The sequence below is a fragment of the Panthera onca genome, chromosome A1 (genome assembly GCF_046562875.1).
Source record: "Panthera onca isolate mPanOnc1 chromosome A1, mPanOnc1 haplotype 2, whole genome shotgun sequence".
Taxonomy (NCBI): domain Eukaryota; kingdom Metazoa; phylum Chordata; class Mammalia; order Carnivora; family Felidae; genus Panthera; species Panthera onca.
The window spans coordinates 31,306,016-31,323,500 of record NC_138339.1 but is presented as its reverse complement, the minus strand read 5'-3'; the positions used below and the strand labels follow the sequence as shown (position 1 = coordinate 31,323,500).

Sequence of the window (17,485 nt, the reverse complement as noted above, 5' to 3'; positions counted from 1 at the left end):
CCATTATTTTTCAGGTGAGGAAACTGAGGTTAGAAAAAGGGAAGGGACTTTCCCAAGGTCACACAACTAGACCAGAACTCAGAGTTCTTGGCCCTTGGCCCAGCTCTCTTTCTATAATGTGCACTGGAATGGGGCCAAGAAGGGCAGACTTAGCGATCAGACAGGCCCGGGTTTCATCACAGACTCTCCTCCCACTTTCCCCACCCAGCTTCTCTGTCTGGCCCCAACACTACTTAAGAAAATAAACCATCATCCATTTACAAGTTGGGACATCACACAGCCATTAAATATAATGCTATTTCAGAAGAATATTTACCCTCAAAGGTAAAAACCCTCATCATAATGTTGTATTGTTCGAATAAGTATATAATAAAGTTTGTATTACTAAAGTATACATACTTCACCCATACATACTTTCATACTTTTCCTATATTTAAGAAATTATAGAACCTTCCAGCATACATACTTATACTATACACAATATACATACTTTATACATAGTTTAATAAGTATCTATATAGTATAAATACTCCCAGTATATATAGTACCAGTTTACTTCCATAAAAAAATCTACGTATTTGCATCTCCATGTTGGTCTGTATATACTTGCACGAGAGAAAAGAAAATACAACCAAATGCTAGAGTCGTGATCTCTGACTGAAGCAGACATAACTCAGGGCTAACTGGAAGTGAGTCTGGGCTCTGTCTCATTGTTCGGGAGAAGCTAGGTCGTCTGAACCGGAGTCTCAGACCCGAGCCTGGCTGGGTTATCGGGTGGGAGATTTAGCAGATACTTGGCAGATGCAGCAAAGACTGAGACAAGAAATCCAAGCAGTGTAGGTGGGGACAGGAGCAGGAAGCTGGCAGAGCAGGCGAGCTGAGCTGAGAAAGCTGGAAACACAAATAAAGACTGGTGGAGAGAGAAAGAGGTACATGCACGTCTGATCTAAATAAAAGAGGCTGGAAGTGTTTTCTCTTCACCAGAGTCTCCTCTGAGAACAGAGTGTGTTGTAAATGGAAGGCACACAGTCTGTTGTCTTTGGATCAGATAATTGAGACTTCACTAGGGAAGTGAGCTGTGCCAAAAGCCTGGAATTAAATGCCTAGGATTTCCTGGAGAGCCTGGAGTGGGGGTGTGGTTCTGTCTGGGAATCAGGGGCTCTAGCTGGGCCTGAACCTTCCTATGGTGTGGACCACCCACTCAGTCCAGTTGTGTCACGTTTAGCAAGTAAGATAGAGTGAGGGGGACACAGACTACAAATGAGAAGTCCTAATTCCCGTCTTTCAGCTCCAGATTATGGGGGATTATCAACAAACTATGAATTTTAACAAGTCAGAAAAGTAGCATCTTCTCATGTAGCGTGAACCTAAAAGAAACAGACCCAGACCCAAAGAATATCAGAGAACTGAGCTATTATCAGAACAAAATGTCCTTTTTATTTCTAAATATCTTGTCACGAGTTTTAAAGGAAATAGAAAAATTCTATGGATATTTCTTGAAAACATCATTTTCATGAATCGATGGAAAGGAACTGTGTGAATAATCACTCAGAGCATATGCCTGTGCTTTGTGTTATGAAGGGAGTATAGCAAATAAACCCAGAATGAGGAAAATGTAAAGCTTTGTAAAATACAGGTGAAAGCAACACAATTTTTTTTTAATGTTTATTTATTTCTGAGAGAGGGAGACAGAGAGAGAGACAGAGCATGAGCAGGGAAGGGACAGAGAGAGGAAACACAGAATCCAAACCAGGCTCCAGGCTCTGAGCTGTCAGCACAGAGCCCAACACGGCTCAAGAAGTCGGTCGGACGCTTAACTGACTGAACCCCTCAGGCACCCCAACAAATGTTATAAACCAATAGACTCGCTCACGCTTGACTGTCAAGCTAGTTCAAAGTAATATACAAAGTATTTATAAACATTCTGCAAGTGTTCTTATTGACGAGATTTACAAAGTTGGTATTTTGAAAAACCCCTTCATTGGGAGATGAGCTAAATAACAAATACCATTTCTTCATCCATAAACAGAATTTCTTTACTTAGCATACTGTCTTGCAGCAAAGAGTTGCTCCGTGAATGCAGCTGAAGGACATCACAACTTGTTCTAACCTAGTGGCCAACACTGGGCTAGTCTGCCCCGTCTCCACATGGCAAGACGCAGAAGGAATTTCTCTGGCAATGGCCACGTAGAGTGTCTATACCACGAAGTTCTGCCAGATTAGCTCCTCTCACAAGTGCCTCGACGACCAGTGCACTGACCAGGAAATCAGGGTCATGGTGTGGCTGATTACAATGAGCAATGAAGACCAGGATAGTCAAGACTAAGGAAACCATTACTCCTCACCAATTCCAAGTGATGGAGTGAACGCCTCACCAATTCCAGGTAATTGTCAAAGAAAAGAAGACTTGTTCCACTTTTCTCCAAAGCACCAATTACCTTGGTTTTTTTATCTGTTTTTTTTTTTTTCTTTACCATTCTTTCCACTTCTTACCTTCACTCTGGTAAGTTTTCAAGGACAGCAATGCCAAGAGGAATGTTGTCTGAAAGGCTGAAAAGAGAGCCATAGGTTCTGGTTTTCTGAAAAAGATAAATTATACACAAGGAAAATTTTATTCAATTTTCGCTCTGAGCAGGTTTCTTTGACCCAATTGTGGTAGACGATGGTATTAAGGGCTCCCACTCTCCTCTCCTCCCTACGTCCATGCCCCTTGTCAGGTGAGTCTGGAGTTCCCCCTGCCCCGCAAAATAAGAGTGTAGTTCCCTACTCCGTGTGACTTGCCCTGACCCATAATAAAACAGAAGCGGTGGGGTGCCAGCTTGGAGCCTAGACCTCAAAATGCCTTGTGTAATTTTGCTTGCTCTTCTGTGTTTCTTTGGCACGAAAAGAGCATTTCTGGGCTCCCCTCCTGGACCCAGGAGGAGAAGGAGCAACACGGGAGGCAGAACTGAGTCACCCCGGCTGCTCCCCCAGGGGCCAGCCGAGCTCAGCCAGCAGCCGGCCAACAGCAGCCGATCCCTGGGGCAGGAGCAATGACTGTTCACAGTGAGCGTGCCACTGAGGCTGTGTGCCAATAGACAAGTGACCTACCAATTTCTTCAGGCCAAGCGAAGGTTGGTAAAGAAGGGTCAAGCAAAGAAACAAAGTTAAATCTTAAAAAAAAAAAAAAAAAAAAAAAAAAAAAAAAAAAAAAGGACCATGGTCAGAGAAGAGCTGTATTTGAATTGATTACTTACAGAGGAGTCATCTCCCTCATTAAAATTTCACCGAGGAAAAACAAGCACATTCCACCTAGAGAGATAGGCAGTGTCTCATTGTTCAAAATAACTTCCGGCTTTCCTTGCTTTAGAGGAGGCCTGTAAACGGCAGGTCAAAGAACTGCACTGATTCATCGGGTCCTTTGACCACAGGCCAATCTGAGGGCACAAAGAATGGACCTCGGTGACCTCAAGAAGGCTAACATGTTCTTAATTTATAATAAGAGTGTTAGTCCACGGAAGCCTTGAGTTTCACTTTTTTACTTCAAAGTCTGACTCATCCCAGAGAGAGGCAATTAAACAGTTCAGAGCCCATTTTGCCTCTGTCTAGCCACCTGGACTTCATCAAAAGCCAGAAAATCAGCGAACTACATCACCCGTTTTCACTACCTCCAACTAAATGGGAACAGCAGTGAAGACAGAAGAAGAATACACCAAACCATTCCATTCTTCTAGGGTAGTCAAATCTGCTTACACATGAGCCCGCCTGCAAACACAAGCAAAAGTCTGCAAACGACGGCTTTTAGTCATAGTCCTTCTACTTTTGGCAGACGGGTCATTCGTCCCCCTCTAACATCCCTACTTACAACTTCAAACAGGTTCCTGTTTCAATTAAATATCAAAGCCAGGGAGAAAACCAAATTCAAGAGAAAATCGTTTCTGCTCAGAGCCAAAGGCAAGGCAAAGGAAAATGCTGGCACGAAGCCTCTGGCGCTCAGTGTGCAACTGAAGCATCCTTCCAGTCCTAGGCTACGGGTACAGGATCTTCCCGTCCTAACACCGACATCACCTGAGGAACGCAGGGTGCCATGCTGTGAGGAAATCTCATCCCGTAAATCGAAGACCAGATGATTCAGGGAGTGAGGTAGGCTGCCTGATGTTCTCTGTACGAAAGGGCTCTTTGAAGTGTTTTTAAAATTTTGGAGTTCTGGTAAGTCAAACAGTTCACATGTTCCCAAATGTCAACAAATTATAGAGACAGAGAAACTTAAAACTAAAAGTTAGAAGCCACCTACCCATTGAAGGTAACCAGAAATTAAAGAATGAAGTTTTCATGTAACAAAGCCCAAAAAATGAGCATTTACAAAGGACTTGTTTCTATGGTCTGATGATCACAGGAAAGTCTTTGAGAAGCACCAGGACGGTCCCGTCTGGAAGTCCCGCCCTCCCCCACCGTCTCACACATGGCAGGTTGTGAATCCAAGGAGGCTGGCTTCAGCGGCCATTCAGATCTACGGTTTTTCCTTTCATCTGTTCTGACGTGCACCGTTTTAGACGTGCTGGACAGGTGACAACTGGGACACAGCGGTCACTGCCTGCACCTGGGCGAAGTGCTTATTTCCCGTGGTGTGACTGGACAGCCCCCATCCCAACACTTCAGGCCCCAGACCACGCCAGGACCACTTGCAGAGGGATTATGGGTCCTGGCTGTCTTCTGAATACTCTGGCAAAATCAGTAAAGTTCACCAAAACTTGCAGAGTGAGAGTCAGCAGCTGGAAGAACATCCCAGAGACACCGGTGTCAGCCTTTGGGAAACGCCGCACGAACAGTTTTTCCCGACGCCTGATGCCGTGCGAAGGACACAGACACCCAGGGCTCTGAGTCAGCTGCTCCCAGGCCCCAGGTGACCCTGAACAGCCCATGTGGCCCCCACCCCTCCTCCTCTGTAAACCTGCCTCCAAAGACCCTGTGCCTACTCCGAGGGCACCAGCTCTTGGCTGGTGAGCTCCCCCACAACCACAGGGAAGAACCTGGAGGTGAGGGGGTGAGTGGCACCCAGACGCTGAGGTGGGAGAGTGCTGGGCTCACTCAAGGAACAGCAGGAGCTCCTGCTGCAGTGAAAGGTGAGAAGCAGGAGGGGAAAACAGAGGGTCCACAGAGGGAGAGCAGACAGGGAAGCATTTTCCCAACTGTGGCTTCTACCCTGAGCCAGGTGAGAGCCACTGGGGAGTTTCGGGACAGGAATAGCCTATCTTACTCACCAGAACAGGAAGAGACTGGTGAGGACAGGAGGGGGCAGGAGTGGTGGGAGGGACAGCAGTTAGGAGGGTCTGCAGTAGTCCAGGGACAATGGCACTGGCTCAGGCCACGGTCACGGCAGTGGAGGTGGGAACAGCGGTGGAACTCAGGAGAGATCTGACAGACAGAGCTGGCAGGATGTGACAGGGGCTGACAAAGTCAGACATCACGGGTGGCCCCCAAAATGGCCTGAGCTCTTGGCAGAAGGGAGGCTGCTATCAACAGAGAAGAGACGAACAGATGTAGTGGGCTCTATCAAGGGCTCGGTTTGCAGCTTGCTACATTGGAGACGCTTATGTGACAGCCACGTGAGCTGGCTGGACACACAAAGTGGGGTCCAGGGGAGGGGTCCGGGCAGGGGTAGAAATCATCCTCGGTGCATGCATGTGGTACTTAAGCCACAGGACTGGATGATCGCCTGCAGACTCCATACAGACAGAGAAGAGAGGTCAGCACATGAGCTCTGGGGTGCCCCGCGCCCTAGACTGGACCCCTGATGCAGATCAACGACACTGCAGGATTAGGCCAGGCCTTCCTACGGCACCTGGAGGATAAGGGCTGAGTGTGAGTTGGGCCGGCGAGCCCCTTCCGCGGCAGTCAGTGCTCCGCCTGTTCTCCTAAGGACTGCTGTTCCGGAAAAGCCCGCCGTGCCCTCTGGTTCTTCCATCAGGCTTTCTCTTGCCATGTCCGTGGGGAGTATTGCCACTTACAGTGTCCAGTAAGAAAAGGAAGTCAGGAAGAATTCGGAAAGGCAAAACCTCTTTCCTGCCTCACCCACACTACTTAGTTCTTTGCCCAAATCTGTTCTTTATTTCTATTTTTCAGATCTCCATCATTCCCAGCCAGACTATGTGCTGCCTGAGGACAGGCCTGGACCTGAGTCCCCACTGTCTATCATAGTCCCAGGACGTGGTTGTTACCCAGTAAATATCCAGTAAATGAATAAACGTTTGTACTAATTTTCTCACATTCTTTCTTCTTTGCTTTCAATTTTATTTTATTAAGGAGATTCTTTTTCAGGCCCTTCTACTTCTCCTGTTGCCAAATTCATAGTCTAATTCATAGTCTAATTCATAGTCATAATTCATTGCCTAATTCATAGTCTTTCATTGACATTTCTTCTCTGGGGAGACAAAGGGAGAAAAGAAAAGAAAAATTACCCACTCATTTTGTAGAACTTCTCATTCAAATCTTGTCTCTGTGCAAAACGAAGATGCCTTTGAACGTCCCTCAGTACAAACACTACAGGCACAGCTTTTGCAAAGGGTGTGAGTCTGCCCTTCTTCTCTAGGACTTCTTGTACCGTCATTACTAAAATATTTATTCCTGGGAAGTTTCCTCACCATAAATAATCCCCATGAGAAGCAACATGACCAGTCATTTGCTTCCCAAGAACGGGGGTGTGTTGCCAAACTCTTCAGAACTGGCTGGGTGCCCAGTGATGTCATATGCAAATTCTATTTTAAAGAAAGAAGCTGTTCATCCAGGAAGTGTGCTTGGGTGTGTGCTCCCTGTGAAAGAGTTCTGTGCGGCAGCACCAAGAGTTGCATGGCATGTTCCCCACATTTCCCAAGTTCATCTACTTTGTTCTTTTCTATGAGCACTGCATGTTTTTGGGAGCCCTTTTGAAAGGGCCTCCACCATTATAGCACAGGATGCATTACTTGTAAGGTTTCACTGCAATTCCACCCCCCTTTCCTCCTAAAGTATCCACCACCCAGGGGCACCTGGGTGGCTCAGTCGGTTAAGCGTTGGACTTTTGGCTCAGGTCATGATCTCACAGTTCATGGGCTTGAGCCCCGCGTTGGACTCTGTGCTGACAGCTCGGAGCCTGGAGCCTGATTCGGATTCTGTGTCTCCCTCTCTGCCCCTCCCATGCTCGCACTCTGTCTCTTTCAAAAATAAATAAACATTAAAAAAATTAATTAAATAAAATAAAGTATCCACCACCTGGAGGTGGTGCCCAAAGAAAGGTTTAAGCACTCCTTGTCCTCTCTTTAAACCTGCCTGGTTAAGTGCTTCTACTAGTTTTGTAAGATCATCCCTTATTTATGGGACTGAATTGGCTTATGCACAATCACTTTTCTTTTTTTTTTCTTTTCAAAATCTTTCTCATGTTTATTTATTTTTGAGAGAGAGAGAGAGAGAGAGGGAGAGAGAGAGAGAGAGGCAGAGCATGAGCAGGGGAGGGGCAGAGAGAGAGAAAGGGAGACACAGAATCAGAAGCAGGCTCCAGGCTCCGAGCTGTCAGTACAGAGCCCAGTGTGGGGCTTGAACTCACAAACTGCAAGATCATGACCTGAGCCAAAGTCAGACGCTTAACCGACTGAGCCACCCAGGTGCCCCTTGCCTTTCTTTTTTAAATCAACATTCAGTTAAAGATTCTTGGAACTTGTGACTGATTAAAGCTGGATCTTTGAGTGGTAAGTGAAGACAAAGAAAGGAATAGAAAACCTAGATCCAAGGAGTATTCTGGACCTAAAGAAGATGTAGGAATTTAGTACATGCTAACGATATATTTTAAATCACTGGAGACAAGACAGATTATTCCCCAGAATCATACTGGAACAATAACCTAGACCTTTGTGGGAAAAGGAAGCTGTAATAGTCAAGTGCATGGGCTCTGACATAAGACTGCTGAGGGTCCAATCATTGCTCTGGCACTTAATAACTATATCACTGTGGACATGTTACTTAAATTAAACCCATTAAGTAACTGGGTGGCTCAGTCAGTTAAGCATCCGACTTCAGCTCAGGTCATGATCTCTTGGTTCATGAGTTCGAACCCCGCGTCCAACTCTGCACTCACAGCCTGGAGTCTAGATCCTGCTTTGATTTTGTCTCCCTTTCTCAATGCCCCTCCCTTGCTTGTGTGCTCTCTCTCAAAAATAAATATTAAAAAAAAGAAACCAATCAAAAACAGATAAGCTACCCTGTAAAAAAACTGATAGATGATATAAATATGTAATTCACAAAAAAACGAAATACCAATAGCCAAAAGAGAATAAAGAAAAACAGGACAATATCATTATTAATTAAATACATGCAAATTAAAAAAGTAATTGTATATGTCTGTATGTGGGTCTGCGTGGTATCCAACTGGCAAACCCTAAAAAGGTCTTAATACCTAGCATTGATAAGAGTTTGAAGAAGCAGGCTTGTTACTCACTGATGGTCAAACAGCACAACTTTGCCAAGGTCATTTTGAAAATACCTATTAAAATTCCAGGGTGCATTCCCTTTGATCCAGAAATTCTATTTCTGGAATTTTGTCCTCTAAATAGTATGCTTGTATATGTGTGTCTGTATACAAAACTGATGTATTTTAAAGAGGGTTCATTGTGGTATTGTTAATATTTAGGAAAAATGAAAACGTGAAATGTTTTCCGTGAAGTGTCCAAATGTCCGTGAAAAAGCATCAGAAAATTCCATCGTGGTGCATTTCCACAAAGGAGTACTACGAAACTGTGAAAAGGATAAGATAGATCTATGTGCTGCCATGGAAGAATATCCAAAAAATACTGAGTGAAAAAGCCCATTTCAGAATAGCGTGTGCGCACAAACACCTCTGGAAGACGGGTGTGCGAGCGTGCAACCGTGCCACTCTGTGCTCCCTTTATTTTTTTTATTTTTTATTTTTTTAAATTTTTTTTGACGTTTATTTATTTTTGAGACAGAGAGAGACAGAGCATGAAGGGGGGAGGGGCAGAGAGAGAAGGAGACACAGAATCGGAAGCAGGCTCCAGGCTCTGAGCCATCAGCCCAGAGCCTGACGCGGGGCTCGAACTCACGGACCGCGAGATCATGACCTGAGCTGAAGTCGGACGCTTAACCGACTGCGCCACCCAGGCGCCCCTCTGTGCTCCCTTTAGAAGGCTCTGCCTCAGGACCGTAGCTGACTGACAGCCTCCATTGCTGCCCCTTTCCATCCACTGCACATTCAAACCCCAGCCCACAGTCCCCGCAGGCTGCTCCCAGCAGATGATCGGGCCAAACTTTTTCTGCTCAACAGGGGACTCCTCCAATAGGCAACATTTGATCTACGTCTCCCCACTGGCCTGGGCAAAACATTCTCAGAACTGCATTGTAGGTGTAAGCCCTTCCCTCTCAATCTTCCTTCTTCCCTGTCACCTTGCATGGGATTTGCAGGCTTTCTTTGCCTCTTCCCGCTCCCTTGTCCCTTTATCCCTCACCAGGGCATTTCCCCCAAATCTCTTGCACATCCATTTCTGCCTTGCTGTCTTCTACTTCAAGGATCCAAACTGGCCCCCAAAGACACACCCAACTAGTAACACTTACAGATTTAGAGCTGGGATGGAGTAAAGGAGGTGAGCAGGATGGAAATTATGGTCAGAGCTCTCAAGTTATGTAATTCTGCAACATAAAGCATTCTTTACAACATGTGTGCGTTTTACACATATTTACATATGCAAGTAGTGGCAATTCCATTACTTTCAGATTTGAACCATATATCCTAACAGGGTTAAACCAGTTGACAATAGTTTTTGATTCAAATCCAAACCATACTTGTCAAATAGACCTAAAAAAAGGTGGTGGCTGTTGTTGTTGTTTTTAAGTTTATTTATCTTGAGAGAGAGACAAGGAGAGAAAGAGAGTGCGAGCAGGGGTGGGGCAGAGAGAGATGGAGAAAGAGAATCCCAAGCAGGTTCTGTGCTGTTAGCGCAGAGCCCAACAAGGGGCTTAATCCCAAGAACTGTGAGATCATGACCCAAGCCAACAGTCATATGCTTAACTGACTGAGCCACCCAGGGGCCCCAAAAAAGATTGGTATTTTTTAAGTACTGGATCAGCCTACAAGCGTGTCGTGTGTTTCTGTACAAAAACGTGATCTCTCAGGTCCTGAGAGAATATAGGGGCTTTAAAAATGCATTTTCAATTACAGAAAGTAATCAATGTCCTGGGTAGAAAAACATACTGCCATTCCCTTCTGACAGACCAGCATACTAAGGAATGTGAAGTGACCTTGCTCAAAGCCCCCCATTGGACAGATGGAGAACAGAAAGAGGTGACCAAGAGATCACATGACATATGAAAACTTTACTCACATGACAGCATAGCTTCTGTTGACATACAACATCTACTGTTCTCACACAGTAGGAGCTAATTCCATGTTTTCCAAGGGTTCTTTTTATCTTACATTTTTCCAAGTGTTACTTACATCTTACATTTTTCTATTTGGTAAGACACTTGAAATTATGGCTTTTTAGTTGACTTTAGATTTCATACTCAGACTGGATGTATTTTATGTGGCTATCTTCATCTTAAGACAACGGTTTTATTTATTTATTTTTTTTAATTTTTTTTCAACTTTTTAATTTTATTTTTGGGACAGAGAGAGACAGAGCATGAACGGGGGAGGGGCAGAGAGAGAGGGAGACACAGAATCGGAAACAGGCTCCAGGCTCCGAGCCATCAGCCCAGAGCCTGACGCGGGGCTCGAACTCACAGACCGCGAGATCGTGACCTGGCTGAAGTCGGACGCTTAACTGACTGCGCCACCCAGGCGCCCCAAGACAACGGTTTTAAATGATCCAGAGAGTTGATTGCCTCAGTGATTTCAGATCTAAGACTAGAACTTGGTATTATATTTTGTGCCCTATTAACCCTCTGTCCTTAAAAAAAAGAAGAAGAAAGGAAGGAAAGGAGGGAGGGAAGAAACAACACAACAATAATTTAGTTCAAGTTCTCTTACGTGCAAGTTCTCTAGCATATAATATTAAAAGAAAGCAATTTACAAGTCCTGTCAACTACATTTAATCCAATAGGAAATACTATCACCAGCAGTATGATTTTAAATACCAGTGAAAGATTATATACTCAAAGCGTGGATGAAGACCCGTAGCACTGACATCACCGAAGAGACTAGAAATGTAAAATCAGCCACACATTAGAGCTACCGAATAAAAATTTGTATTTAAAAAAGAATCCCTAGCGGATGTCACATGCACACCCAAGTTGGAGAAATACTACCATATTCAATAGCTGTTACATATTTTTGTCTCCCAGGATACTACTGATACAGAAAGGAAACATTTACTGGTTCCTTCTACGATGAGGTGCACTGCAGAGGCCATACTAGGATATGAAAGTAAATGTGAAAATGATCCTAGCCAGCACGAAGTGGACCCCAGCTCCCTGCCAGGTGCTGTGCTATGTGATCTGCATGAGTTTATTAACTGAATCTTCACAAGAGTCTTATGAAAGAAATTCAGTTATCATCCACTTACACAGGTGAGGAAACAAAAGCTCAGAAGGTTAAAAGTTAACTTTGACACAGGGCGACATTGTTCTTCCAGAACTTGGAAGTCCAGGTGAGTCAGTCCCCAGATCACAGTGCTTTTCCAAACACACTGCTTCCTCCAGAGTTGGAGCTCAGACCAGAATGGACATTAAGGCATAAAGAATTACTAACAATTATAAACCCTTAGAAACCCAAGAAAATCCAAAGAGAAATTCCAACAGGATTTTTTTTTTTTTTTTTTTTTTTTTTTTTTTTTTTTTTTTTTTTTTAGCTTGGCAAGCTATTTGTAAAGTTTACACAAAAGAGAAAATGACATGGGGTGCCTGGGTGGCTCAGTTGGTTAAGCGTCCGACTTCGGCTCAGGTCTCACAGCTTGTGGGTTCGAGCCCCGCGTCGAGCCCCGTGTTGGGCTCTGTGCTGACAGCCCAGAGCCTGGAACCTGCTTCAGATTCTGTGTCTCCCTCTCTCTCTGCCCCTCCCCTGCTCATGCTCTGACATTCTCCCTCAAAAATAAATAAACATTAAAAAAATTTTTTTTTAAAGAGAAAATGACAAGAATCATTTTTAGAAGAATTTTTTTTTCGAAAAAAAGACTAATACTAACAACTAGATATAAAAATATAAAAAGCTGGAGCATTTAGCACAGGGTGGTGGTGCTGGCATAAGAAGAAACAAAAAAGATCAATAAAACAGAATAGAGTCCTGGAATAGACTCTTAAATGAATAGGAATTTATTTTACTATAAAGACAGAATTTCACATGAGTTGGAGACAGATACTTAAATAAATGGTGTAAGGTGAATTGCCTAAAACATTAGAAAGTAATTAAGCTCCATCCTTACCTTTCAATTCATGCAAAAATCTGATATTTTAGGGGTGCCTGGGTGGCTCGGTCGGTTAAGCGTCCGACTTCAGCTCAGGTCATGATCTCATAGTTCGTGGGTTCGGGCCCCGCGTCAGGCTCTGTGCTGACAGCTTGGAGCCTGTTTCGGATTCTGTGTCTCCCTCTCTCTCTGCCCCTCCCCTGTTCATGCTCTGTCTCTCTCTGTCTCAAAAATAAATAAACGTTAAAAAAAATTTTTTTTAATCTGATATTTTAAAGAGCTAAATGTGAATGTCAAAATAATGGGAACGTTAAAAGAAAATAAGATAATTTGAAAAATAATTTTTAGGTGAAAAAGATCTTCTGAAGCCAGCTGAAGCACAAAAATCACAAATCAGCTGCACCAATATTTAAAACTTCTGTGTAGGGGCACCCGGGTGGCTCAGTCAGTTAAGCGACCGGCTTCAGCTCAGGGTCATGATCTCATGGTTCGTGAGTTCGAGCCCCACATTGGGCTCTGTGCTGACAGCTCAGAGCCTGGAGCCTGCTTCCAATTCTGTGTCTCCCCCTCTCTCTGCACCTCCCCTGCTCATGCTGTGTCTCTGTCTCTCAAAAAAAAAATAAATGTTAAAAAAAATTTTTTAAAAACTTCTGTGTAGCAAAAGATAGTTAAAAACAAAAGCATTATGAATGGATAAATAAAAGCGGTGTATGCATACAACGGAATATTATCTATTCTTAAAAAGGAAAAAAAAAATCTGTTACTTGCTACAACATGGATGGTCTTGGGGACATTTTGCTAAGTGAATTAAGTCGGTCACGAAAAGACAAATGCTATACGATTCTTCCAATCCCTGTGAGGTGCCTGGAGTAGTCGAATTCATAGAGACAGAAAGTAGAATGCTGCTTACAGGGGGCTGGGGTCGGGAGAAGTGGGAGTTACTGTTTAATGGGCATAGAGCATCAGTTTTGCAAGGTGGAAAGAATTCCAAAGATGAACAGTGCCAATGGGTGCACAACAATAAGGGTGTACTTAGTAACACTGACCTGTACACTTAAAAATGATTAAAATGGTAAATTTTATATTATGTATTTTACGACCAAAAGATTGGGGGTGGGGAGAGAATCACACTAGAAGAAATATTGAAATAATTTACAACAGACAAAGGGTTAAGATCCTGAATAGGTATAGAGCTTCTGAGATTCATAGGAATAGGAAAAAGCAACTCAATAGAAAAATGAGAGGGGCGCCTGGGTGGCTCAGTCAGTTAAGCATCTGAGTTTGGCTCAGGTCATGATCTCACGGTTTGTGAGTTTGAGCCCCATGTCGGGCTCTGTGCTGACAGCTCAGAGCCTGGAGCCTGCTTCGGATTCTGTGTCTCCCTTTCTCTCTGCCTCTCCCATGCTCACGCTCTGTCTCTCTCTCTCTCAAAAAAATAAACATTTAAAAAAATAGAAGAAAAATGAGCAAAGGACATGAACAGAAGACACACATGACCATAAATATTAAGAGAAATTAAATTGCAGTAGTAATAAGCAAAATACAAATTAAAATGCCATATTCATTCATTTACCAGATTTGCAAATTTAAATGGAAAAAAAAAAAAAGATAATGGCTGATGTTAGGAAGGATGAGGGAAGCAGATTCTCATGCACTGAATTTAAATCAGTACCTGGGGTGGGACGCAATGCTATGATTTGAAGAACTGTATCAAGTGAAAATAATGGACAAACCCTTGGACCCTAGAACTCTATTTCACAGAAATATTCAGGCTTACACACAAAGATGAGTGCAGTCTTTCCTAAAGTACTGCTGCTAATGTTGAATAATTTGAAGTCATCCAAATATCCATCAAGAAGGGAAAAAATGGATAAATTATGTTTCTAATTTAGAATAACATGTAGTCTTTAACAAAAGGTTTGTACTGACATGGAAAGATCCCTACGACCTGGATAATGAAAAAGTAAGCTACACAATATGTAGTAAGATCTCATTTACATACATTAAGACATATGTATGTGTACTTATTATGCAAATGCACAGAAAAGAAAACAAAATCATGGAATGGTATTTACCAAATGTCACCATCCCTCTTCTGAGAATAAGAGTGATCATGGTAGTTCCCAATTTCATTCCATATACTTCTCTATTTTTTTAAATTTTGTTTAATTTTTAATGTTTATTTATTTTTGAGAGGAAGAGGGACCGAGCATGAGTGGAGGAGGGGCAGAGAGAGAGGGAGACACAGAATCCGAAGCAGGCTCCAGGCTCCCAGCTGTCAGCACAGAGCTGGACACGGGGCTCGAACCCAAGAACCACAAGATCATGACCTGAGCTGAAGTCAGATGCTTAACTGACTGAGCCACCCAGGCGCCCCTACACTTCTCTATTTTTTTGAATAAGAATATAGTCAGTTATTACTTGAATTGCTTTTAAAACATAAAAATGAAATTCAGACAACCTGGAATATATAAATGTTGAAAAGCCAGTACAGTTGATGCTTGAACAATGCCAGTTTAAACTGCATGGGTCCACATACACACAGATTTTTTTCAATAAATACAGTACAGAACTGTAAATGTAGTTTCACTTCCTTATGATGTTCTTAAGAACATCTCCCTTTCTCTAACCTACTTCATTGTAAAAACATAGTATATATAACGTGCACAATGTGTTAATCAACTGTTTGTGTTATCTGGTCAACAGTAGGCTATTGGCAGTTAAGTTTTGGGGGACACAAAAGTTCTATGTGGATTTTTAGGCACCCCTACTGCCCGCGCTGTTCAAGGGCCAACTGCAGAACTAAAATGAGAAGGGAAGGAAGGCTGTGAATCCAATAACACAGCTGTTGGGAAAGAAACTCACTTTATGTAGCTACAAAGAAGCCTGCTTGGAGGGAAGGATATTTCTCACAATATTCTATTTGTTTGATTTTTCCACATTTTACTTTTTTTTTTTAAATCAAGGAGGACTTCCTTTTCCAGGGAAAAGAGGGCCAAGTCTCCCTGTTCCTGTAATTGAGCAAGATGACACTCAGGAAGATTTCCTTCTACCCGAGCCAACAGTGCCCCAGCCCAGTTCCCACAGGAAAACATACTCCTTCCTCTTGTGGAAGGATATTACCACTGATTTCTCTTTCAAAGCCATAGTTTTCCTGACTCGGTTCCTTTTCTAAGACAAAAGCGCTGTAAGAATCATCAGAGACTCTGGCACACCTACATGTGCATCTCTGTAGGTGTTCCTGGCCCTTCAGGTTAAAGAAAGGGGTAGACGGAGAGACCCAGTGCGTAAATACTTTCCCCAATGTGGCCTGAGTGGGACACTGTCAAGGTGACCTTTGATACAAAAGGCTCAGACATATTTGCTGGGACAACATGAGGCAGAAGCAGGACCAAGATGTAAGTCACAAGGAGGCAAGTTACAGCTGAGAATTAACTTTGTCTGGCAATGAAATATTAGGTGGTGAGCTCCCCGGCACTATTAGCTTCTAACAGTACTGAATGCTACCAGGGCAGATACGAATTGAGCACAACCTGAAGATTCTAAACAGGCAGCTGAAGTTGGAGTCCAGTGCTTTTAATAAGCTCCAAGGATTGGGGCCCTTCAGCCTCCAGGGTGCATTTTAAAGCAGCCCAGGAGGGAGACAAAGTAGGACAGTAATGAAGCACCACCCCCAGAACCACTCCAAAAAGAGTCCTAGAGTTTGAGGCACAGCACAGTGGTTATAAGGAGACTCCAAGCCAATTCCTGACTCTCACCTGTTAGCTGTGTGACCACAGACAAGTTACAGAACTTCTCTGGGCCTTGGTTTCCTCACTGATAAAACGAGAATGACAGAGCTATTCCCTCCCTCACTGGCAAAGCTTAAATGAGCTGGCATATGTAAAGTACTCAGAACAGTGCCTGGTCCATCGTATGAACCATTATTATTTTGCAGAGGAGGAAACTGAGGCTGAGGCGATGATTAACTTCACCCCAGTCCCAATGTCAGCTTTAGACTTGGGCATAACACCCAAAGCTTCTTTCCTTCCTGTTCAAATCAAATATTCCATCTTTATTTCTATGGGATCTTCTACATGGACCCCCGCTTTTACTCCTCTGGAGTTGGAGCATAAGCTCAGTCACAAAGAGTCTTGGAGCCTGTCGGTTACCAAGTGGCCTTTCTCAGTGGCACCTCAGTGGCACTCAGTGGCGCGCCTCTCACCACAGGCAGGCAGGCAGGATGCATGCGTGCATGGCTAGGCTGATGAAAGACAGGCCAAGGACCATCAAGAAAGGGCTCATGGTGTCAGGGCCAAAGCCCTGGGCTACGGGATTTCGGAGTCACCGCAGCCAGTTTTCCGGTCTTGGACAAGTTACTGAACCCCTCCATGCGGGGTGGGGAGGGGGGGGGCGTTTGCGTTTGCAAGTTTCCCGCCGCTCAACCGGCCAGCTCCGCGCCCCCTCCATTCGAGTGGAGGATAGGTGTCCGTCCCGCGCTCCCGCACCACCGCACCCCCGGGATGTCCTCGCTGCACACCGGGGTGAGCGCCGCCCACTTCCAGGTGTAAACAGAGGCCAGCAGGAAGGACACCACCGACAACTCCGAGTGGAGGGAACTTTGGCGGGGGGGGGGGGGGGGGTGTTGGGGAATACAATTAACTTCCGTGGTGATGTGTTGGGAGAGAAGCAAAGGTGGATTAAGTGGGAATTTTAATTCAACACACATTCCCGACTACTGAGAAAGAAGCGACGGGACTGTGAACTTCCAAGCAGGGAAGGAAACGCCGCGACGGACCCAGTATTGTGCGCTCTGGAAAGAATTACTCTTTACAAGTTACGCACCAGACAGGCGGGCCAGAGGCGGGGAGCCCTCAAAGCACCGGCTCGGCTCGGAGCGGGTCGAACGGTGAGCCAAAGCAAACGCCGGGCGGAGGCGGCACGGGGCGGGTCAGGCAGGCGGCCGTGCGCCGGGCCGCGTCCAGGCGGGCAGACCCCGGGAAGGGGCTTGCAAAGCCGTCCGATCCTTCCAGACGCCACGCCGGGTCCGCTCGCGGGCAGGGCTGGCGGGGCGCGGGGAAGGCTGCCGCGGGGCGCGGAGGAGAGCGAGCGGGCGGCGGGGTGGCAGGGCGGAGGGGGTACTC

General features: G+C 44.7%; 1 protein-coding gene and 1 long non-coding RNA gene across 6 annotated transcripts in view; one reads left to right on the top strand and one right to left on the bottom strand.

Moving 5' to 3' along the window:
• OSMR (oncostatin M receptor) overlaps positions 1-17,485 on the bottom strand; it is a 53,792-nt gene that overhangs the window by 35,795 nt on the left and 512 nt on the right. For 2 of the 4 annotated variants that reach the window (XM_060637629.3, XM_060637625.3), the window contains exon 2: positions 2,494-2,579. In XM_060637629.3, coding sequence (XP_060493612.3) covers positions 2,494-2,566 — 73 coding nt within the window. In that variant the 5' untranslated portion in view covers positions 2,567-2,579. Of the gene's footprint in view, positions 1-2,493; positions 2,580-6,441; positions 6,534-17,186; positions 17,478-17,485 lie in introns of those variants that run through there. The other 2 variants (XM_060637626.3, XM_060637627.3) reach the window with 2 other exon arrangements.
• The window catches only part of LOC144616013 (uncharacterized), a 116,290-nt gene continuing 112,747 nt past the window's right edge, over positions 13,943-17,485 (top strand). For both annotated transcript variants that reach the window (XR_013554862.2, XR_013554865.2), the window contains exon 1: positions 13,943-17,250. This is a non-coding gene — a long non-coding RNA (uncharacterized LOC144616013). The remainder of the gene's footprint in view (positions 17,251-17,485) is intronic.